The 15,599-nt window shown below is 51.6% G+C and overlaps 1 protein-coding gene across 8 annotated transcripts in view; it reads left to right on the top strand.

The window, feature by feature from the left end:
* Positions 1-14,702, top strand: part of APOBEC3H (apolipoprotein B mRNA editing enzyme catalytic subunit 3H) — a 28,312-nt gene extending 13,610 nt beyond the window's left edge. The window contains exons 1-6 of one of the 8 annotated variants that reach the window (XR_652856.4): positions 6,902-6,994; positions 7,213-7,392; positions 10,438-10,594; positions 11,395-11,662; positions 11,835-12,065; positions 14,325-14,613. Coding sequence is in view for 7 of the 8 variants with exons in the window: in XM_009217309.4 (XP_009215573.2) it covers positions 7,343-7,392; positions 10,438-10,594; positions 11,395-11,662; positions 11,941-12,065; positions 14,325-14,417 (693 nt within the window). In the remaining variant the exon portion in view is untranslated. 8 annotated transcript variants of the gene reach the window in all.
* The last annotated feature ends 897 nt before the right edge of the window (positions 14,703-15,599 follow it).

Genomic DNA, 15,599 nt, shown 5'->3' with positions numbered 1-15,599 from the left:
CTCCGTCTCAAAAAAAAAAAAAAGTCATCACCATTCTCTTAATCTCAAGTACCCAGGGACATGTACACTGCCAAAGGTCGCAGGGACCTCTGCCTAGAAAGCTAGGTATTATCAGGTTTCTCCCCATCTGATAGTCTGAAATATGGCCCTGCATTGGGAAGGAAAGACTGATTGTCCCCAGCCTGACACCCGTGAAGGGTCTGTGCTGAGGAGGACTAGTATAAGAGGAAAGGCCTCTTGGCAGTTGAGATAGGAAAAGCATCTGTCTCCTGCCCGTCCCTGGGCAATGGAACATCTCGATTGTAAAACCCAATTTGTATGTTCTGTTTACTGAGAGGAGAAAACCGCCTTAGAGGCGAAAGGTGGGACTTGCTAGCGCCAATGCTGCTCTTTTATGCACTAAAACGTTTATGAATGTTTGCATATGCATATCAAGGCACAACACTTTCCTTAAACTTATTCATGTCACAGAGATCATATTCCTTATGTCTTACTGCTGACCTTCTCCCCTCGATGATCCTATTATCCTGTCACTTCCCTTTGTCTAAGATGGTGAATGTGATCAATAAATACTAAGGGAACTCAGGAGCCGGTGCGGTATGGAGTCCACTCTGTATGTGGCCTTGGAGTCCCCTGGGCCACTTTTCTTTCTCTATACTTTGTCTCTGTGTCTCATTTCTTTTCTCAAGTCTCTCGTTCCACCTAACGAGAAACGCCCACAGGTGTGGAGGGGCAGGCCACCCCTTCAGTGTGTGTGTGTGTGTATTTGTGTGTGTGTAATAGGGATGGGGTTTTTCCATGTTGCCCTGGCTGGTCTTGAACTTCTAGGCTCAGGCAATCCTCCTGCCTCGGCCTCCCAAGGTACTGGGATCACAGGCGTGAGCCACCGCCGGCAGGCGTCTCCTCTCCTTGACATTGCAGTGAGAAAGGGCAAAAGCAGCCGGTCTCATGGAGCACAAATGTGCTTCCCGTCCTGACCTGCAACGGCTGCCTCCTTACAAGTGCTACCAGATCGCCTGGTTCATATACCCTGGAGCCCCGGCCCGGACCATGTGGTGAAAGTGGCCGAGTTCCTGGCCGAGCACAACAAAGTGAGGCTGAGCATCTTCACTGCCCGCCTCTACCACGACTGTGACCCGGGATTCCAGCATGGGCTTCACAGACGGCAGGACAAAGGGGCACGTGTGCAGATCATGTCTTCTAAGGGTGAGAGGTTGGGGCCTAAGGAGTGTGTGTGGGGGAGGGACAGCATGAGGCCAAGGGAGTCTGGGATGCCCTTGGGACCATGTCCCAGGAGAGCCTGCAGGGACTGAGCCAGCACTGACAGACAGGAGATCACACCTAGGCCCAGGGTCAGGGGACACAGGTCTGCCAGGCCTGACTGTTTTCTCCTCTATCTCAGAATTTGAACACTGTTGAGAATACTGTGTACAAGAGAGATAAGCCACGTTGGCCTCACAAGGGACTGTGTGAAAACTACCCATCTCCTGTTACCAAGCTGGAGGGTAGCCTCACAGCCGATCCCCCTCGCTCCTCTTGGCTCCTGCTCGGCCTCCTGATGCCTTCCCTCTGTCCTGGACCAGATTCACTCCTGCCTGGGCCTTCTGAGCTGCTTCTGCCCTGAGTACCGCTCCTCAGTGCCCCCCACCTCACTGCCTCCTCCCCACTTTCCTGACCCTGCCTGTAAGAGGCTGCTTTCTGCCTCCAGAGCAACCTCCATCCACCCCCCAGTCTCCTCCCTCCCATCCTGGGGCCCCTAGCCTGGCTCCTCCCATCTCCCCATCACACCTGAATCTTATCATTGAACTGAATGTAAATGGGTACTAGAAATATACATAAGTGTGAAAGTTAAATTTGAGAAACATCTCTTGTAAAAACTGATGCTAAGAATTGGGTCATTCTTGTCACGCCCAACTCAGAGGTCAGGAGCCAGGAGGGGAAACCACTCAGGCTAGAAAACCTCGCTTCCACCAGCCTGATGGCTGGAACTGCTCACCGTACCCTGAAACCAGCTTTACCTATAGCTTCTGAGTTAAGTTGCTGTAACGCTGGGACTCACGGTGCCTACCACAGTGGCTCATCAATGCAACCTGCCAGCTCCCTAGAACCTAGGTCCTGGGACCCATTAACTTTCTGAAAGAGGAACACAAATATTTCTCCTTTAAAAAGATCTTTCATCTTCCCTTTGTTCTTCATGTACACACTGAATTGCAATTCTTCCCAAATAAAACATTAAACCTAGAAATTTCTCTCCATACAGTTTTTTTTTTGAGACGGAGTCCCCGGCTTCTTAGCAGCTTAGCTGGAGTGTGCGGCGGGATCTCAGCTCATCAGCCCCCGGGTTCACTTTTCATTTCTCCTGTCTCAGCCTCCCGAGTAGTTGGGAGGTTGGTGGCCACTGCCTCCTCGGGCTAGTTTTTTGTATTTTTAGTAGAGACGGGTTTCACCTCGTTAGGCCAGGATGGTCTCGACTTCCTGATCTTCGGATCCGCTCGCCCCGCCCCGCTGGGATTACAGGCTTCGGAGCCACCGCCCTCCGCCTTATTTCTCTCTTGACTCTTCACATACATGGGCCGTAGCGGACCCAATTCTCACTTCCTTCCAGGGGAATCAGCAGCCCACAGAGCCATGGGTGGAGGCACCACTGGAACCCTTCTCTGCCCCCGGCAGATCTTACTTCTGAAACTCAGAATTAATATTTGGAGAAAGCGATCATCCTTCCTGGTAAGCACCTACTTTATTTCCCATCAGGGCTTGCATTTATTATACTTTTGTGTATTTGATGTCAAACTAAATTACCTAGATAAACTGAGTAACAGGCAGGGCGCGGTGGCTCATGCCTATAATCCCAGCACTGTGGGAGGCTAAAGCAGGTGGATCACCTGAGGTCAGGAGTTTTGAGACCAGCCTGGCCAACATGGTGAAACCCTGTCTCTACTAAAAATATAAAAATTAGCTGGGCGTGGTGGTGGGCGCTTGTAGTCCCAGCTACTCGGTAGGCTGAGGCAAAAGAATTGCTGGAACCCGGGAGGCGGAGGCTGCATTGAGCCAAGATCGTGCCACTGCACTCCAGCCTGGGTGACAAAGTGAGACTCTGTCTCAAAAAAACAAACAAACAAACAAAACAAAACAAAAAACTGAATTACAAATGAAATCAAAGTTCAAAGGCATGCCAAGATATTTTCTGGGACTCCTGCCTGTAACATCTTCAATCATTATAGGGATTATTCAATCTATTGTTTTTTGGTTTTTTTTTTTCTTTTGGAGATGGGAGTTTTTTGGTTTTTGGTTTTTGTTTTTTGCTTGCTTTTTGTTTTTTGGACATGGAGTTTTGCTCTGTTGCCCAGGCTGGAGTGCAATGGCTTGATCTCAGCTCACTGTAACCTCTGCCTCCTGGGTTCAAGTGATTCTCCTGTCTCAGCCTCCCGAGTAGCTGGGATTACAGGCATGCGCCACCATGCCTGGCTGATTTTTGTATTTTTAGTAGAGACAGGGTTTCTCCACGTTGGTCCAGGCTGGTCTCAAACTCCCGACCTCAGGTGATTGGCCCGCCTCGGCCTCCCAAAGTGCTGGGATTACAGGCATGATCCACTGTGCCCAGCCCAATCTATTGTTCTTTAAACGAAAAGACCATGATTTAAAAATCATACACTTTAAATAAGATATGCATATCTCATTGATATCTTTTTTTTTTTTTTTTGAGATGGAGTCTCGCTCTGTCGCCCAGGCTGGAGTGCAGTGGCAGGATCTAGGCTCACTACAACCTCTGCCTCCCAGGTTCAAGAGATTCTCCTGCCTCAGCCTCCCGAGTAGCTGGGATTACAGGTGCGCCACCACCATGCCCAGCTAATTTTTGCAATTTCAGTAGAGATGGTGTTTCACCATGTCGGCCAGGCTGACCTCGAAGTCCCAAAGTGCTGGGATTACAGATGTGAGCCACCATGCCAGGCCCTGGATAACTTTCTTTAAATCAACAGAGTAATAAATTTTGTCACACTGTCAGCTCGCTTGCATGTGGACATAGCTTAGCTTTTACATTGATAAGACTCCAATATATGGAGAGTTTAGGCCAGGCACAGTGGATGAGGTCATCGGAGTGGTTCCTAATCCAATAAATCTGGTGTCCTTATAAAGGGGAGATTTAGGCCGGGCATGGTGGCTCACACCTGTAATCCCAGCACTTTGGGAGGCTGAGGTGGGTGGATCAGGAGTCAGAAGTTTGAAACCAGCCTGACCAATATGGTGAAATCCTCTCTCTAATAAAAATATAAAAATTAGCCGGGTGGCTGCACACCTGTGATCCCAGCTACTCGGGAGTCTGAGGCAGGAGAATTTCTTAAACCTGGGAGGCGGAGGTTGAAGTGAGCTGAGATCACGCCATTGCACCACATCCTGGGTGACAGAGCAAGACTCCGTCTCAAAAAAAAAAAAAAAAGAAGCTTAAAACAAAGACGGGACGTTCTTCCTTCTGCCTTCTGAGGCCTCCCTAGTCCGTAGTACGGGAGCTTCTAATGAACAATCATAACTTCACCGCACCCTGTGGCTCACCTTGAGTTCTTTCCTGTGAGAGATCCAAGAACCCATTCTTGGAGTCTGGATCGGGTCCCCTTTTCCAGCAACGAACACAGGCCACAGTGGCCAGGCCAAACCTCCCCTCCTCCTGGAGACAACACCTAAGCAGAGGCCCGTCCTAGACACCACAGGGTCTCTGCTGCAGGGATTCACTGGAGGAACAGTGGGAATGCTGCCTGTGGGAAGGACTAGGAAAGGGTTCTGCCTTCCTTTCCATCCTCCCTGCTTCTCAGCCTGGGAGACTCAGCTCTCTGATTAACCAGCACTACAGAGTGCAGATCTGATGTTGCTTCTGGCAGGACCCCGCTTATTCTGGAATCTTCCATGGATTGTAGCCCCAACATTAGGACAGATAGGGTGGAGGGGATGCCATTCCCAGGAACCTTCTAAATTCCCGCCCAAGCTCCTGTGACCCCAGGGGCCATGCAGGGTCTAGGGGGCTGTCGGGGTGTGCAGGGCGGGAGGACATGGAGGGACAAGCTGGGCAAGATTCAGTGGGACTCCTTGGTGTGGAACCTAGACTCTGCAGTGACTGCCCCCTAGTCCTCGCCCTTGGGATTCAACTTTCCTTGGGGCTCTTTAGTTTTTCTTTCTCTTTTCTTTTTTTTTTTTAGATGGAGTTTTGATCTTGCCACCCAGGCTGGAGTGAAGTGGCACAGTCTTGGCTCGCTGCAACCTCTGCCTCCCAGGTTCAGATGATTCCCCTACTTCAGACTCCCGAGTAGCTAGGATTACAGGTGCCCACCACCATGCCTGGCTAATTTTTGTATTTTTAGTAGAGACAAGGTTTCACCATGTTGCCCAGGTTGGTCTCGAACTCCTGACCTCAGGTCATCAGCCTGCCTCAGCATCCCGAAGTACTGGGATTACAGGCATGAGCCACCACACCTGGCCTGGCTCTTTGGTGTTTATGATCTGAAGGGTGTTGGTTGATATGCATGAAGATGAGAACACGGGTTCCAGAATGCAAATGTGAAGTCCAGGTCCTTCATCTCTAACCCGGGAGGCCCTTTAGGAGCAGTAAGTCCCCTTCCTCGTGTCTCCTCTCCTCCTTTTTCCATGGAGCAATGAAGAACCCCAAAGCAGGTAGCTGTGGGGGAGGAGGGACACAGGAAGCCCTGGCCAGCCCTCCAGCTCTGCTGTTGATTTGCTGTGTGACCTGGGGACAGTATCTTAGCCTCTCTGTGCTTGGGACCTCCTCTGACTGTCAGGATCATGGTTCTCCCCTCCCAGTACTATCTGGGGACTGGGCAAGGTAATGGGCACTGGATCCGCTGGAGATGCAGTCCTGAGCCCTGACCCCAGTGCTCATTTCACATCAGGCTCAGGGTCCTGCCAGGAGGCTGAATGACAAAGGTCAGTGGGGTGGTGGGGAGGGGGCTGCAGCCTGCCCTGCCCACCAGGGGAATGACATCTGGCCTGTGGTCTCAGCCCTGGTCTGGATCCCTGTTCCTCTCTGTGGCTTCTATTCATTTCGTTTATTATACTTTATTTTTTGAGACGGAGTCTCGCTCTTATTGCCCAGGCTGGAGTGCAGTTGGCCAGGTTGGTCTCGAACTCCTGATCTAGGGTGATCCACCGGCCTCAGCCTCCCAAAGTACTGGGATAACAGGTACCATGACCAGTCATCAATTAATTCCTTCCTTCCTTCCTTCCTTCCTTCCTTCCTTCCTTCCTTCCTTCCTTCCTTCCTTCCTTCCTTCCCTCCCTCCCTTCTTCCTTCCTTCCTTCCTTCCCTCCCTCCCTCCCTCCCTTCTTCCTTCCTTCCTTCCTTCCCTCTCTCCCTCCCTCCTTCTTTTCTCTCTCTCTTTTTTTTCAGTGTCTCGTTCTGTCACCAGGCTGGAGTGCAGTGGTGCGATCTCGACTCACTGCAACCTCTGCTTCCCAGGTTCAAGTGATTTCCCTGCCTCAGCCTCCCAAGTAGCTGGAACTACAGGCGCCCACCACCACGCCTGGCTAATTTTTTGTATTTTAGTAGAGACGGGGTTTCACCATGTTGGCCAGGATGCTCTTCATCTCCTTACCTCGTGATTTGCCCACCTCAGCCTCCCAAATGTTGGGATTACAGGTGTGAGCCACTGCATCCAGCTTTTGTTCCTTTGTAAACTGTACCTGGGGAGGGAGTTGGGTCTCGCTGTACCTGGGGAGGGAATTGGGGATGGGAGGATGCGAGGTGAGGAATCTCCATCAGACTTCCCCTGCCAAGCCTGAGGAACCTAGAGAAAGGAAGGAGCCTGAGGGATCTGAAGCACCCAGGGCCCTCCCACTCCAGTCCCCAAAAAAGGGAGAGGGTGGAGCCACCCTCATCAAGCCCTGAGAGGTGACTTTTGGGAGAGCTGCCTGGAAACAAAAGTGAAACTTAGTGCCCCAGACAAGCAGGGGCAAGCCTGCTAAGGAAGCTGTGGCCAGAAGCACAGATCAGGTACCGCTGCCCACTCTGTCCACTGGGTCCTCTGCTGCCCCTTCCTGCCTGGCAGCCCTTCTGGGCCTCAGCCCTGGTCTCCCGCTGCCCCAATCCCATCCCTGGGCTCCTTCCCCTCTGACTCCCCTGCTGCCCCCACTCCCACCCAGGCTCTTTGCCCTGCTGTGTGGTCGCCCCACTGCTGCTTCTGAATGGGCTGCCTCCCCTACCTGCCCCAGTCCAGGTCCCCTGCTGAGACTCTCCCCTAAAAGTCATGGCTGGGCTGATGCTCCTCACCTTGGGAGGGTGCTCCCTCTGTGTGCTTCCTGCCATTCCTGGGTTCTGGAACTGGGAGAACTGAACTAAAGGATGACAGGAGCAATCTGGAATTTTGTTCACAGAGCTTTGATGAACTTTCTGTAAGATTTACTTTGTTTCAATACAGAGTCTTAGGAGAGGGTGTGGGGAGGGAACGGTCTCTGAAGCACAAGGTAAATCTTGTTTTCCAAGGATGTCTCCACTGTGGGCAGAGGAGGACGCAGATGACCCCGAACACACGCTCCTCCTCCACGATCAGCATTCACCGTTTATGATACCAGTAACATGGAATATAGGGAAAAACTCAATGATCAGGAGAAATGCTTTTATTTTAAAATTTAGTAAGAAGAGAGCCTGGTCCCCAACGGCTCCCTCCTGCAGGGCCCCGTGACGCAGAGGCTGGACAGGGCTGGCCTGGAAAGGGGCCCCAGCTCCATCTGTCCCCAGCTCTGTGGCCTGGGCGGGTTACCCCGCCTCTCTGCGCCTCTGGCCCCTCCTCTGTAAGATGGGAATGGCCCCTGCAGGCCTAGGGCAGCCTCACATGAGTTCAGACTCTCTCAGCACTTAGAAGAGGGCCTGGGCCTGGGGGATGGAGGTGCTACTCTGATTTTTTTTTTTTTTTGAGACGGAATCTCTGTCTGTCTCCCAGGCTGGAGAGTGATCTCAGCTCACCGCAAGCTCCACCTCCCGAGTTCACCCCATTCTCCTGCCTGGCCAGGCACAATGGCTCATGCCTGTAATCCCAACACTTTGCGAAGCTGAGAGAGGAGGATCATCACTAGAGGCCGGGAGTTCCAAACCAGCCTGGTCAACATAGGGAGACTCCTTATCTACCAAAACTAAAAAAACAAACAAACAAAAAAAATAACATGAATAGTAAAATGCCAGGAATTAACTGAACTGAAATAGTAAGAGCTCTTATTCTGAAGTGGAGAATTTTATTCACTTTTCTTATTTTTAATGGGTTGGAGGATAGTTGGCAGAAATACTGCGAGGATGGGGGATCTGTTCCTGGAAAGACCAGGGCTGGTGCCCTGAGCTGGGAGAGGTCACCCTGGCCCTGCTGCCCCTGCCAGCATCTTCTCTTCCCCTCTCCCTGGTCCTCCTGCTTGGGAAAGCTGCAGAAATTCTCAGGACTTGGAGGCTTGAAATGCTCAGGGGTCTTCCACAAAGTAGAATAGAAAGTAGAAGGGCAATGACCAATCAGAGAGGCCAAAGAGAGGGAGCTCAGGCCCTCAGGGAGACAGCACGGGTCACAATCCTGGCCAGGCATGGTGGTGTTGGAACCGAACTGTCGATTCCTTCCTGGGCAGGGGTCGCCGCGAAGGATCACCGACACGAGATTCACAGCAGAGAGTTGTTTATTACTAGCGCGCTAGGGTCCCAAGCTCTAAGTTGGCCCTGGGACCCCGAGTGCTTGTTACAGGTTGTTTATATAGGCAAACACAAGTTCAAACACAGCTTAGGGCGCGAAATTCAAACAAAGCTTTAGGCGCGTGGTAATTGGGTCTGTCTATGGCCTGAGCAAGGTATCTTGTTCTGATTGGTTGGGGCGGGACCTTAGGAGGTTCTTTCCTGGAATTGCTGATTCCGGGAACATCGGGGACATTGAGTCAGGGTGGGACCCCATGAGGTTATCAGGGTGGGACCTCATGAGGCTATTTCCCGGAATTGTCTTTCTGTTTGGGTTCTGGGAACATCGGGGGGCTATCCGTGGCCATCTGGGGTTTAAGTTTCATGATGGCCAAGCTTTCTAAATTTTATGAGGCTTAGGAATTATGAGGCCTAGTTTCAGTGGCTCACGCCTATAATCCCAGAACTTTGGGAGGCCGAGGTGGGTGGATCACCTGAGGTCAAAGGAGTTCAAGACCAGCCTGGCCAACATGGTAAAACTCCATCTCTACAAAAATACAAAAACTAGCCAGGCATGAAGGAGAGTGCCTGTAATCCCAGCTACTTGGGAGGTTGAGGTGGGAGAATCGCTTGAACTGGGTAGGTAGAGGTTGCAGTGGGCCGAGATTGCACCATTGCACTCCAGCCTGGGCGACAGAGTGAGACTCTGTCTCAAAAAAATAAATAAATAAAATGAAATAAAATAAAAGCAAAATCCAAAATTGAATCCTCTGTAGAATGTAATCACAATTCAGCAGAGCAAAATCAATGTAACTCCTTCAGCCAAATATCTGTCACAACACTCTCTTGGTGACAACAGCTTTTCCTGTTCACCCAACTCTGTGTTTTGTGCAGACAAAATTGTGAAACACACACCTAAGCAAAGAGCACAGTGTTAGAGGAAGCTCCAGTCTCCACCCCGTCACTCCCCAAGAAGAAGGGTTCTGGTATTGGACATGTAGGGGTCGAGAGGCCTGTGGACCTCAAGGAGGGGGTGTCCAACTGCAGCTGGAAAGAGGGATCTGGGACTCAGGCGAGAGGCGTGTGAGCAGCTCAGAGAAGGTCTGAGCTCAGCAGAGCCAGAAAGGCACACCCACAGTTCTCAGGCAGGGGATCCCCACCCAACCCAGGCAGAATAGTGATGAGGTCAGGGCAGTCCCATACAAAGAGCCTCAGCTGTGGGCAGCAGCAGGTGCCCTCCCAGGTGGGAGGATGGGAAGTAGCAGACAAGGTGGGAAGAAGCACTCCCCTCCTCCTGCCCTCCTGCCAGCGCTTCCTCCCCCTCCTCCACTGCAGTCCTCCTGGCCAACAACTAAAGGGGAGACCCTCCCTTACCAAGGAGAGGGGTCCAAGTGAACAGAAAGAGTTGTGTTTGGCTGGCCGCAGTGGCTCACGCCTGTAATCCCAACACTTTGGGAGACCAAGGTGGGTGGATCACCTGAGTTCAGGAGTTCGAGACCAGCCTGGCCAACATGGTAAAACCCAGTATCTACTAAAAATACAAAAATTAGCTGGGTGTGGTGGTGGGCATCTCTAATCCCAGCTACTTGGGAGGCTGAGGCAGGAGAATCACTTGAACTTGGAAGGCGGTGGTTGTAGTGAGCCAAGATCGTGCCACTGCACTCCCGCCTGGGCGACAGAGGGAGACTCCGTCTCAAAAAACAAAAAAGAGTTGGGTTTGAAAAGTGGCTTGAGCCTGGGGTGACTCCAGATGACGCTCCCTGCATCTTTCGTTTTCCCTTTCTGTTGCACAGAAACACGATGGCTCTGCTAACAGCCGAAACATTCAGCTTACAGTTTAACAACAAGCGCCGTGTCAACAAGCCTTACTACCCGAGGAAGGCCCTCTTGTGTTACCAGCTGACGCCGCAGAATGGCTCCACGCCTACCAGAGGCCACTTAAAAAACAAGGTGCCACACGGGCTCTCTGGGAACAGGCCCCGAAGGGGCTAAACCCATCTGATGTGTGCAGGAAATACATGAAATGCCTGCCTATAAATTTCTCAATTGCTGATTTAACACCCTCTGTGCTTTCCGAACCCTCGGTCCCTGCCTGGGTTCTGGCTTAGCTGGGTCTGAGGGGCCCAGCTTCCCTAGGACGCTCCCCATTCCTTCCCGTCCCCGGGCCTCCGAAGAAGTCATCCCTTCTGTAGAATCCTTTCTGTGGAATGTTCCTTCTGCTCCTCTCCTTTACTCATTCTCCCGATCTCAGCTCAGTTACTACTTCGGGGAAGCCGAGGTGCCGTGCCACGGTCTGAGTGCAACTCCCTCACATCCCTGCCCTCCGCTCTATTGCCAGCCCGGACCCGCCCTGCCTCCCCGACCCCCACCCCGGCTCTCACCTGCTGTTTAGGATCATCCCAGGTTGGACACAGCCTCCTAGGCGGGTGTCCAAAGGCAAGGTCCACGAAGTTTCGGGACTGGGGCGTGGAGATGGTGTCTCTTCCTCTGGACACTGGGATCTTTGTCCAATTTAGAGAAAGCTGTGGAAGCCTCGGGACAGATGAATTAACACACGGGTGCGTGAGTGCAGGGCTGTACAAACCAAGGAAGGCAGGAAGCGGGTGCTTGCCCTGTGCTAGGCCGGGCCACCCACTAGAAAGTTCACCGGACAGACCCCTCCGCACCCCCTCCCTGCCCCAGTCCCGGCCCCCGCCCCCAGTCACGTGACTCCTGGCCTCTCTATTCTCACCTCCCGGGACCCTCCCCAGAAAAAGAACCATGCAGAAATTCGCTTTATTAACAAGATCAAGTCCATGGGGCTGGACGAAACCCAGTGCTACCAAGTCACCTGTTACCTCACGTGGAGCCCCTGCCCCTCCTGTGCCGGGAAGCTGGTTGACTTCATCAAGGCTTACCACCATCTGAACCTGAGCATCTTCGCCTCCCGCCTGTACTACCACTGGCGCCCGAACTATCAGGAGGGGCTGCTGCTTCTGTGTGGATCCCAGGTCCCAGTGGAGGTCATGGGCCTCCCAGGTAGGAAAGAGGCTTTGCAGCTCCAAGAGGGCAAACCCCCGGGGGCGCAGGCTTGGCTGGAGGGGGCGCGGTGAGGCGGGGGCGGGATCTGTGGGAAGCCAGGAAGGAAGGATTGTGGCTCGGTCGAGGCCCAAGATCCGACACCACCCAGGAGGGAGAATTCCCCGGACAGAGCAATGTCCAGGAAGAGGAAGGAAAGAGAGGGGAAAGGAAGCAAGAGTTCCTGGCGCTGCAGCTGCTGCCCCTGGGGCCTGTCTGGTTTCCCTCTTCGATCTCAGAGTTTACTGACTGCTGGGAAAACTTTGTGGACCACGAGGAACCGCCTTCCTTCAACCCCTCTGAGAAGTTAGAGGAGCTAGATAAAAACAGCCGAGCCATAAAGCGACGGCTTGAAAGGATAAAGGTGAGGAGCTGTCCTGCCTGCTGCCCCCCGCCTCCTCACCGCCTGCCGCAGCCCCGCGCCCAGTCACACCTCTGCCCACTCCCCTTACCCCTACCTTTTTTTTTTTCCTTTTCTTTTTTGAGACAGGGTCTCACTCTGTCACCCAGGCAGGAGTGCAGTGGCACGATCTCGGCTCACTGCAACCTCCGCCTCCCGGTTCAAGTGATTCTCGTGCTTCAGCCTCCCGAGTAGCTGGGACTACAGGCACCCGCCACCATGCCCAGCTAATTCTTGCGTTTTTAGTAGAGACAGGGTTTTACCATATTGCCCAGGCTGGCCTTGAACTCTTGGCTTCAAGTGACCTGCGCGCCTTGGCCTCCCAAAGTGCTGGGATTACAGGTGTGAGCCACCGTACCCGGCCCCACTACCTGTTTTTTTTGGGGGGTTCTCCTCTGGCACCAGCGGCTCCCTCTTGTTCTTTTAGATTCCAGGGGTACATGTGCAGGGTTGTTACATGGATATATTGTATGATGCTGAGGTTTGAGTCACCCAGTCTACTGGCACATAGCACCCAATAGGTAGTTTTTCAACCCTGGTCTCCCTCCCACCCTCCCTTCTTTTGGAGTCTCCAGTGTCTATTATTTCCATCTTTATGTCCATGTGTACCCCTCACCATATACAAAAATTAACTCAGCCGGGCGCAGTGACTCATGCCTATAATCCCAGCACTGGGAGGCCGAGGCAGGCGGATCAAGAGGTCAGGAGTTTGAGACTAGCCTAGCCAACATGGTGAAACCCCATCTCTGCGCCTGTAATCCCAGCTACTCGGGAGGCTGAAGCAGGAGAACTGCTAGAACCCGGAAGGTGGGAGGTTGCAGTGAGCCAAGATCACACCACTGCACTCCAGCCTGGGCAACAGAGCAAGACTCTGTCATGAAAGAAAAAAAAAAAAATTAACTCAAGATGTGCTGGGCATGACGACTCACACCTGTAATCCCAGCACTTCAGGAGGCCAAGGCGGGTGGATCGCTTGAGCCCGAGAGTTCAAGACCAGCCTGGGCAACATGGAAAATCCCCATCTCTACAAAAAATACAAAAATCAGCCAGGCATGGTGACATGTGCCCATGGTCCCAGCCATTTGGGAGAGTGAAGTGGGAGATTGCATGAGTTCAGGGAGGCGAAGGCTGTAGTGAGCTGAGATCGTGCCACTGTACTCCAGCCTGGGCAACAGAGTGAGGCTTTGCTTAAAAAAATAATAACCTGGGCCGGGCACGGTGGCTCATGCCTGTAATCCCAGCACTTTGGGAGGCTGAGGCGGGTGAATCACGAGGTCAGGAGATCGAGACCATCCTGACTAACACGGTGAAACCCCGTCTCTACTAAAAATACAAAAAATTAGCCGGGTGTGGTGGCGGGCACCTGTAGTCCCAGCTACTCAGGAGGTTGAGGCAGGAGAATGGCATGAACCCAAGAGGCGGAACTTGCAGTGAGCCGAGATTGTGCCACTGTACTCCAGCCTGGGCAACAGAGCGAGACTCCACCTCAAAAAAAAAAAATAATAATAATAATAACCCAAGATGAATTAAAGACTTAAATGTAAGACCTCAAACTACAAAAATCTTAGAAGAAAACCTGGGAAATATGAAATACTCTACTGGACACTGGTCTATGCAAACAATTTATGATTAAATTCTGAAAAGCAAATGCAACCAAAACAGAAATTGACAATTGGGATCTAATTAAATGGAGCTCCTGCACAGCAAAAGAAACTATCAACAGAGTAAACAGACAATCTCCCTTTGCTAAGGAGCTCTTGTCACCTCCCTGTTTTTCTCCACGCCTTCTTGGCCCTTCTGGTGCCAGTTCTTTTCTCTTTCTTTTTTTTTTTTTTTTTTTTTGAGACGGAGTCTCGCTCTGTCACCCAGGCTGGAGTGCAATGGCCGGATCTCAGCTCACTGCAAGCTCCGCCTCCCGGGCTTTCGCCATTCTCCTGCCTCAGCCTCCCGAGTAGCTGGGACTACAGGCGCCCACCACCTCGCCCGGCTAGTTTTTTGCATTTTTTAGTAGAGACGGGGTTTCACCGTATTAGCCAGGATGGTCTCGATCTTCTGACCTCGTGATCCGCTCGTCTCGGCCTCCCAAAGTGCTGGGATTACAGGCTTGAGCCACCGCGCCCGGCCTCTTTTCTCTTTCTAATGATCTCATCCTCACTTCTCCCTCCTTCCTCCCTGTGATGTCTTACTAGTTGATACCTCCTCATTTCTCTCTTTCCATCTCAGCAGTCCCGGAGTGTGGATGTTTTAGAGAATGGCTTAAGAAGTTTGCAGCTTGGACCCGTAACCCCCTCATCGTCAACACACAACTCAAGATGACTTTCCCTGGGGCATGTCAGTTGCCTCATAGCCTGCTGGTCCTGTGGGCAAGCACCAAGCTCCACAGTGCCAGTTCCTTGCCCCAAACCTGGCCCCATCCAAGTACAGAAGACCTTTCTTTCCTCCTTTTGCCATCTGTTCTAAGTGGGTTAATAATTTTATAATTGAAAAAATAAAGATAATTTTAAAGTCTGTAAATCCGGCCAGATACGGTGGCTCATGCCTGGAATCCTAGCACTTTGGGAGGCTGAGGTGCTCAACCAATAAATTTCTATTGTTTATGAATCACCCAGTCTGTGGTATTTTGTTATACGACATATGGACTAAGATACTGAGTTAAGGCAGAGTGCAGTGGCTCATGCCTATAATCACAGCACTTTGGGAGGCTGAGGTGGGTGGATCACGTGAGGTCAGGAGTTTGAGACCAGCCTGACCAACATTGTGAAAACCCGTCTCTACTAAGAATACAAAAAATAGCCAGGTGTGGTGGCACACGCCTGTAATCCCAGCTACTTGGGAGGCTGAGGCAGGAGAATCACTTGAACCTAGGAGGTGAGGGTTGCAGTGAGCTGAGATCATGCCACTGCACTCCAGCCTGGGCAAGCGAGTGAGACTCCATCTCAAAAAAAAAGGAAAAGAAAAAAAGGCCAGGCACGGTGGCTCACCGAAATGCTGTAATACCAGCATTTTGGGAGGCTGAGGCGGGTGGATCACCTGAGTTTGGGAATTTGAGACCAGCCTGACCAACGTAGAGAAATCCTGTCTCTACTAAAAATACAAAATTAGCCTGGCATGGTGGCAGTCGCCTGTAGTCCCAGCTACTTGGGAGGCTGAGGCAGGAGAATTGCTTGAACCTAGGAGGTGGAGGTTGCGGTGAGCTGAGATAGCGCCATTGCACTCCAGCCTGGGTAACAAGAGCAAAACTCCATCTCAAAAAAAAAAAAAAAAAAAAAAAATGTACAAAGGATTTCATTCTACAGCACCAAAAAATAAAAATAAAAAACAAACAACAACAACAATGCTCTATTGAAAGATTCTCTGTTGACTAGAATCACTGCATTATTTTATAGTCCAGGTAACCTCTGTCCCTTCTCAGTATCTGTGTTCAAATAAATAAGGTCAAACTCTATGGAGCAGAGGTGCCCATAAAATTGATTGAAAAAAGCGAAAAACAGCCAGGTG

This window comes from Papio anubis, chromosome 16 (genome assembly GCF_008728515.1).
Source record: "Papio anubis isolate 15944 chromosome 16, Panubis1.0, whole genome shotgun sequence".
NCBI lineage: Eukaryota > Metazoa > Chordata > Mammalia > Primates > Cercopithecidae > Papio > Papio anubis.
This window is presented reverse-complemented; position numbering and strand designations above follow the sequence as displayed.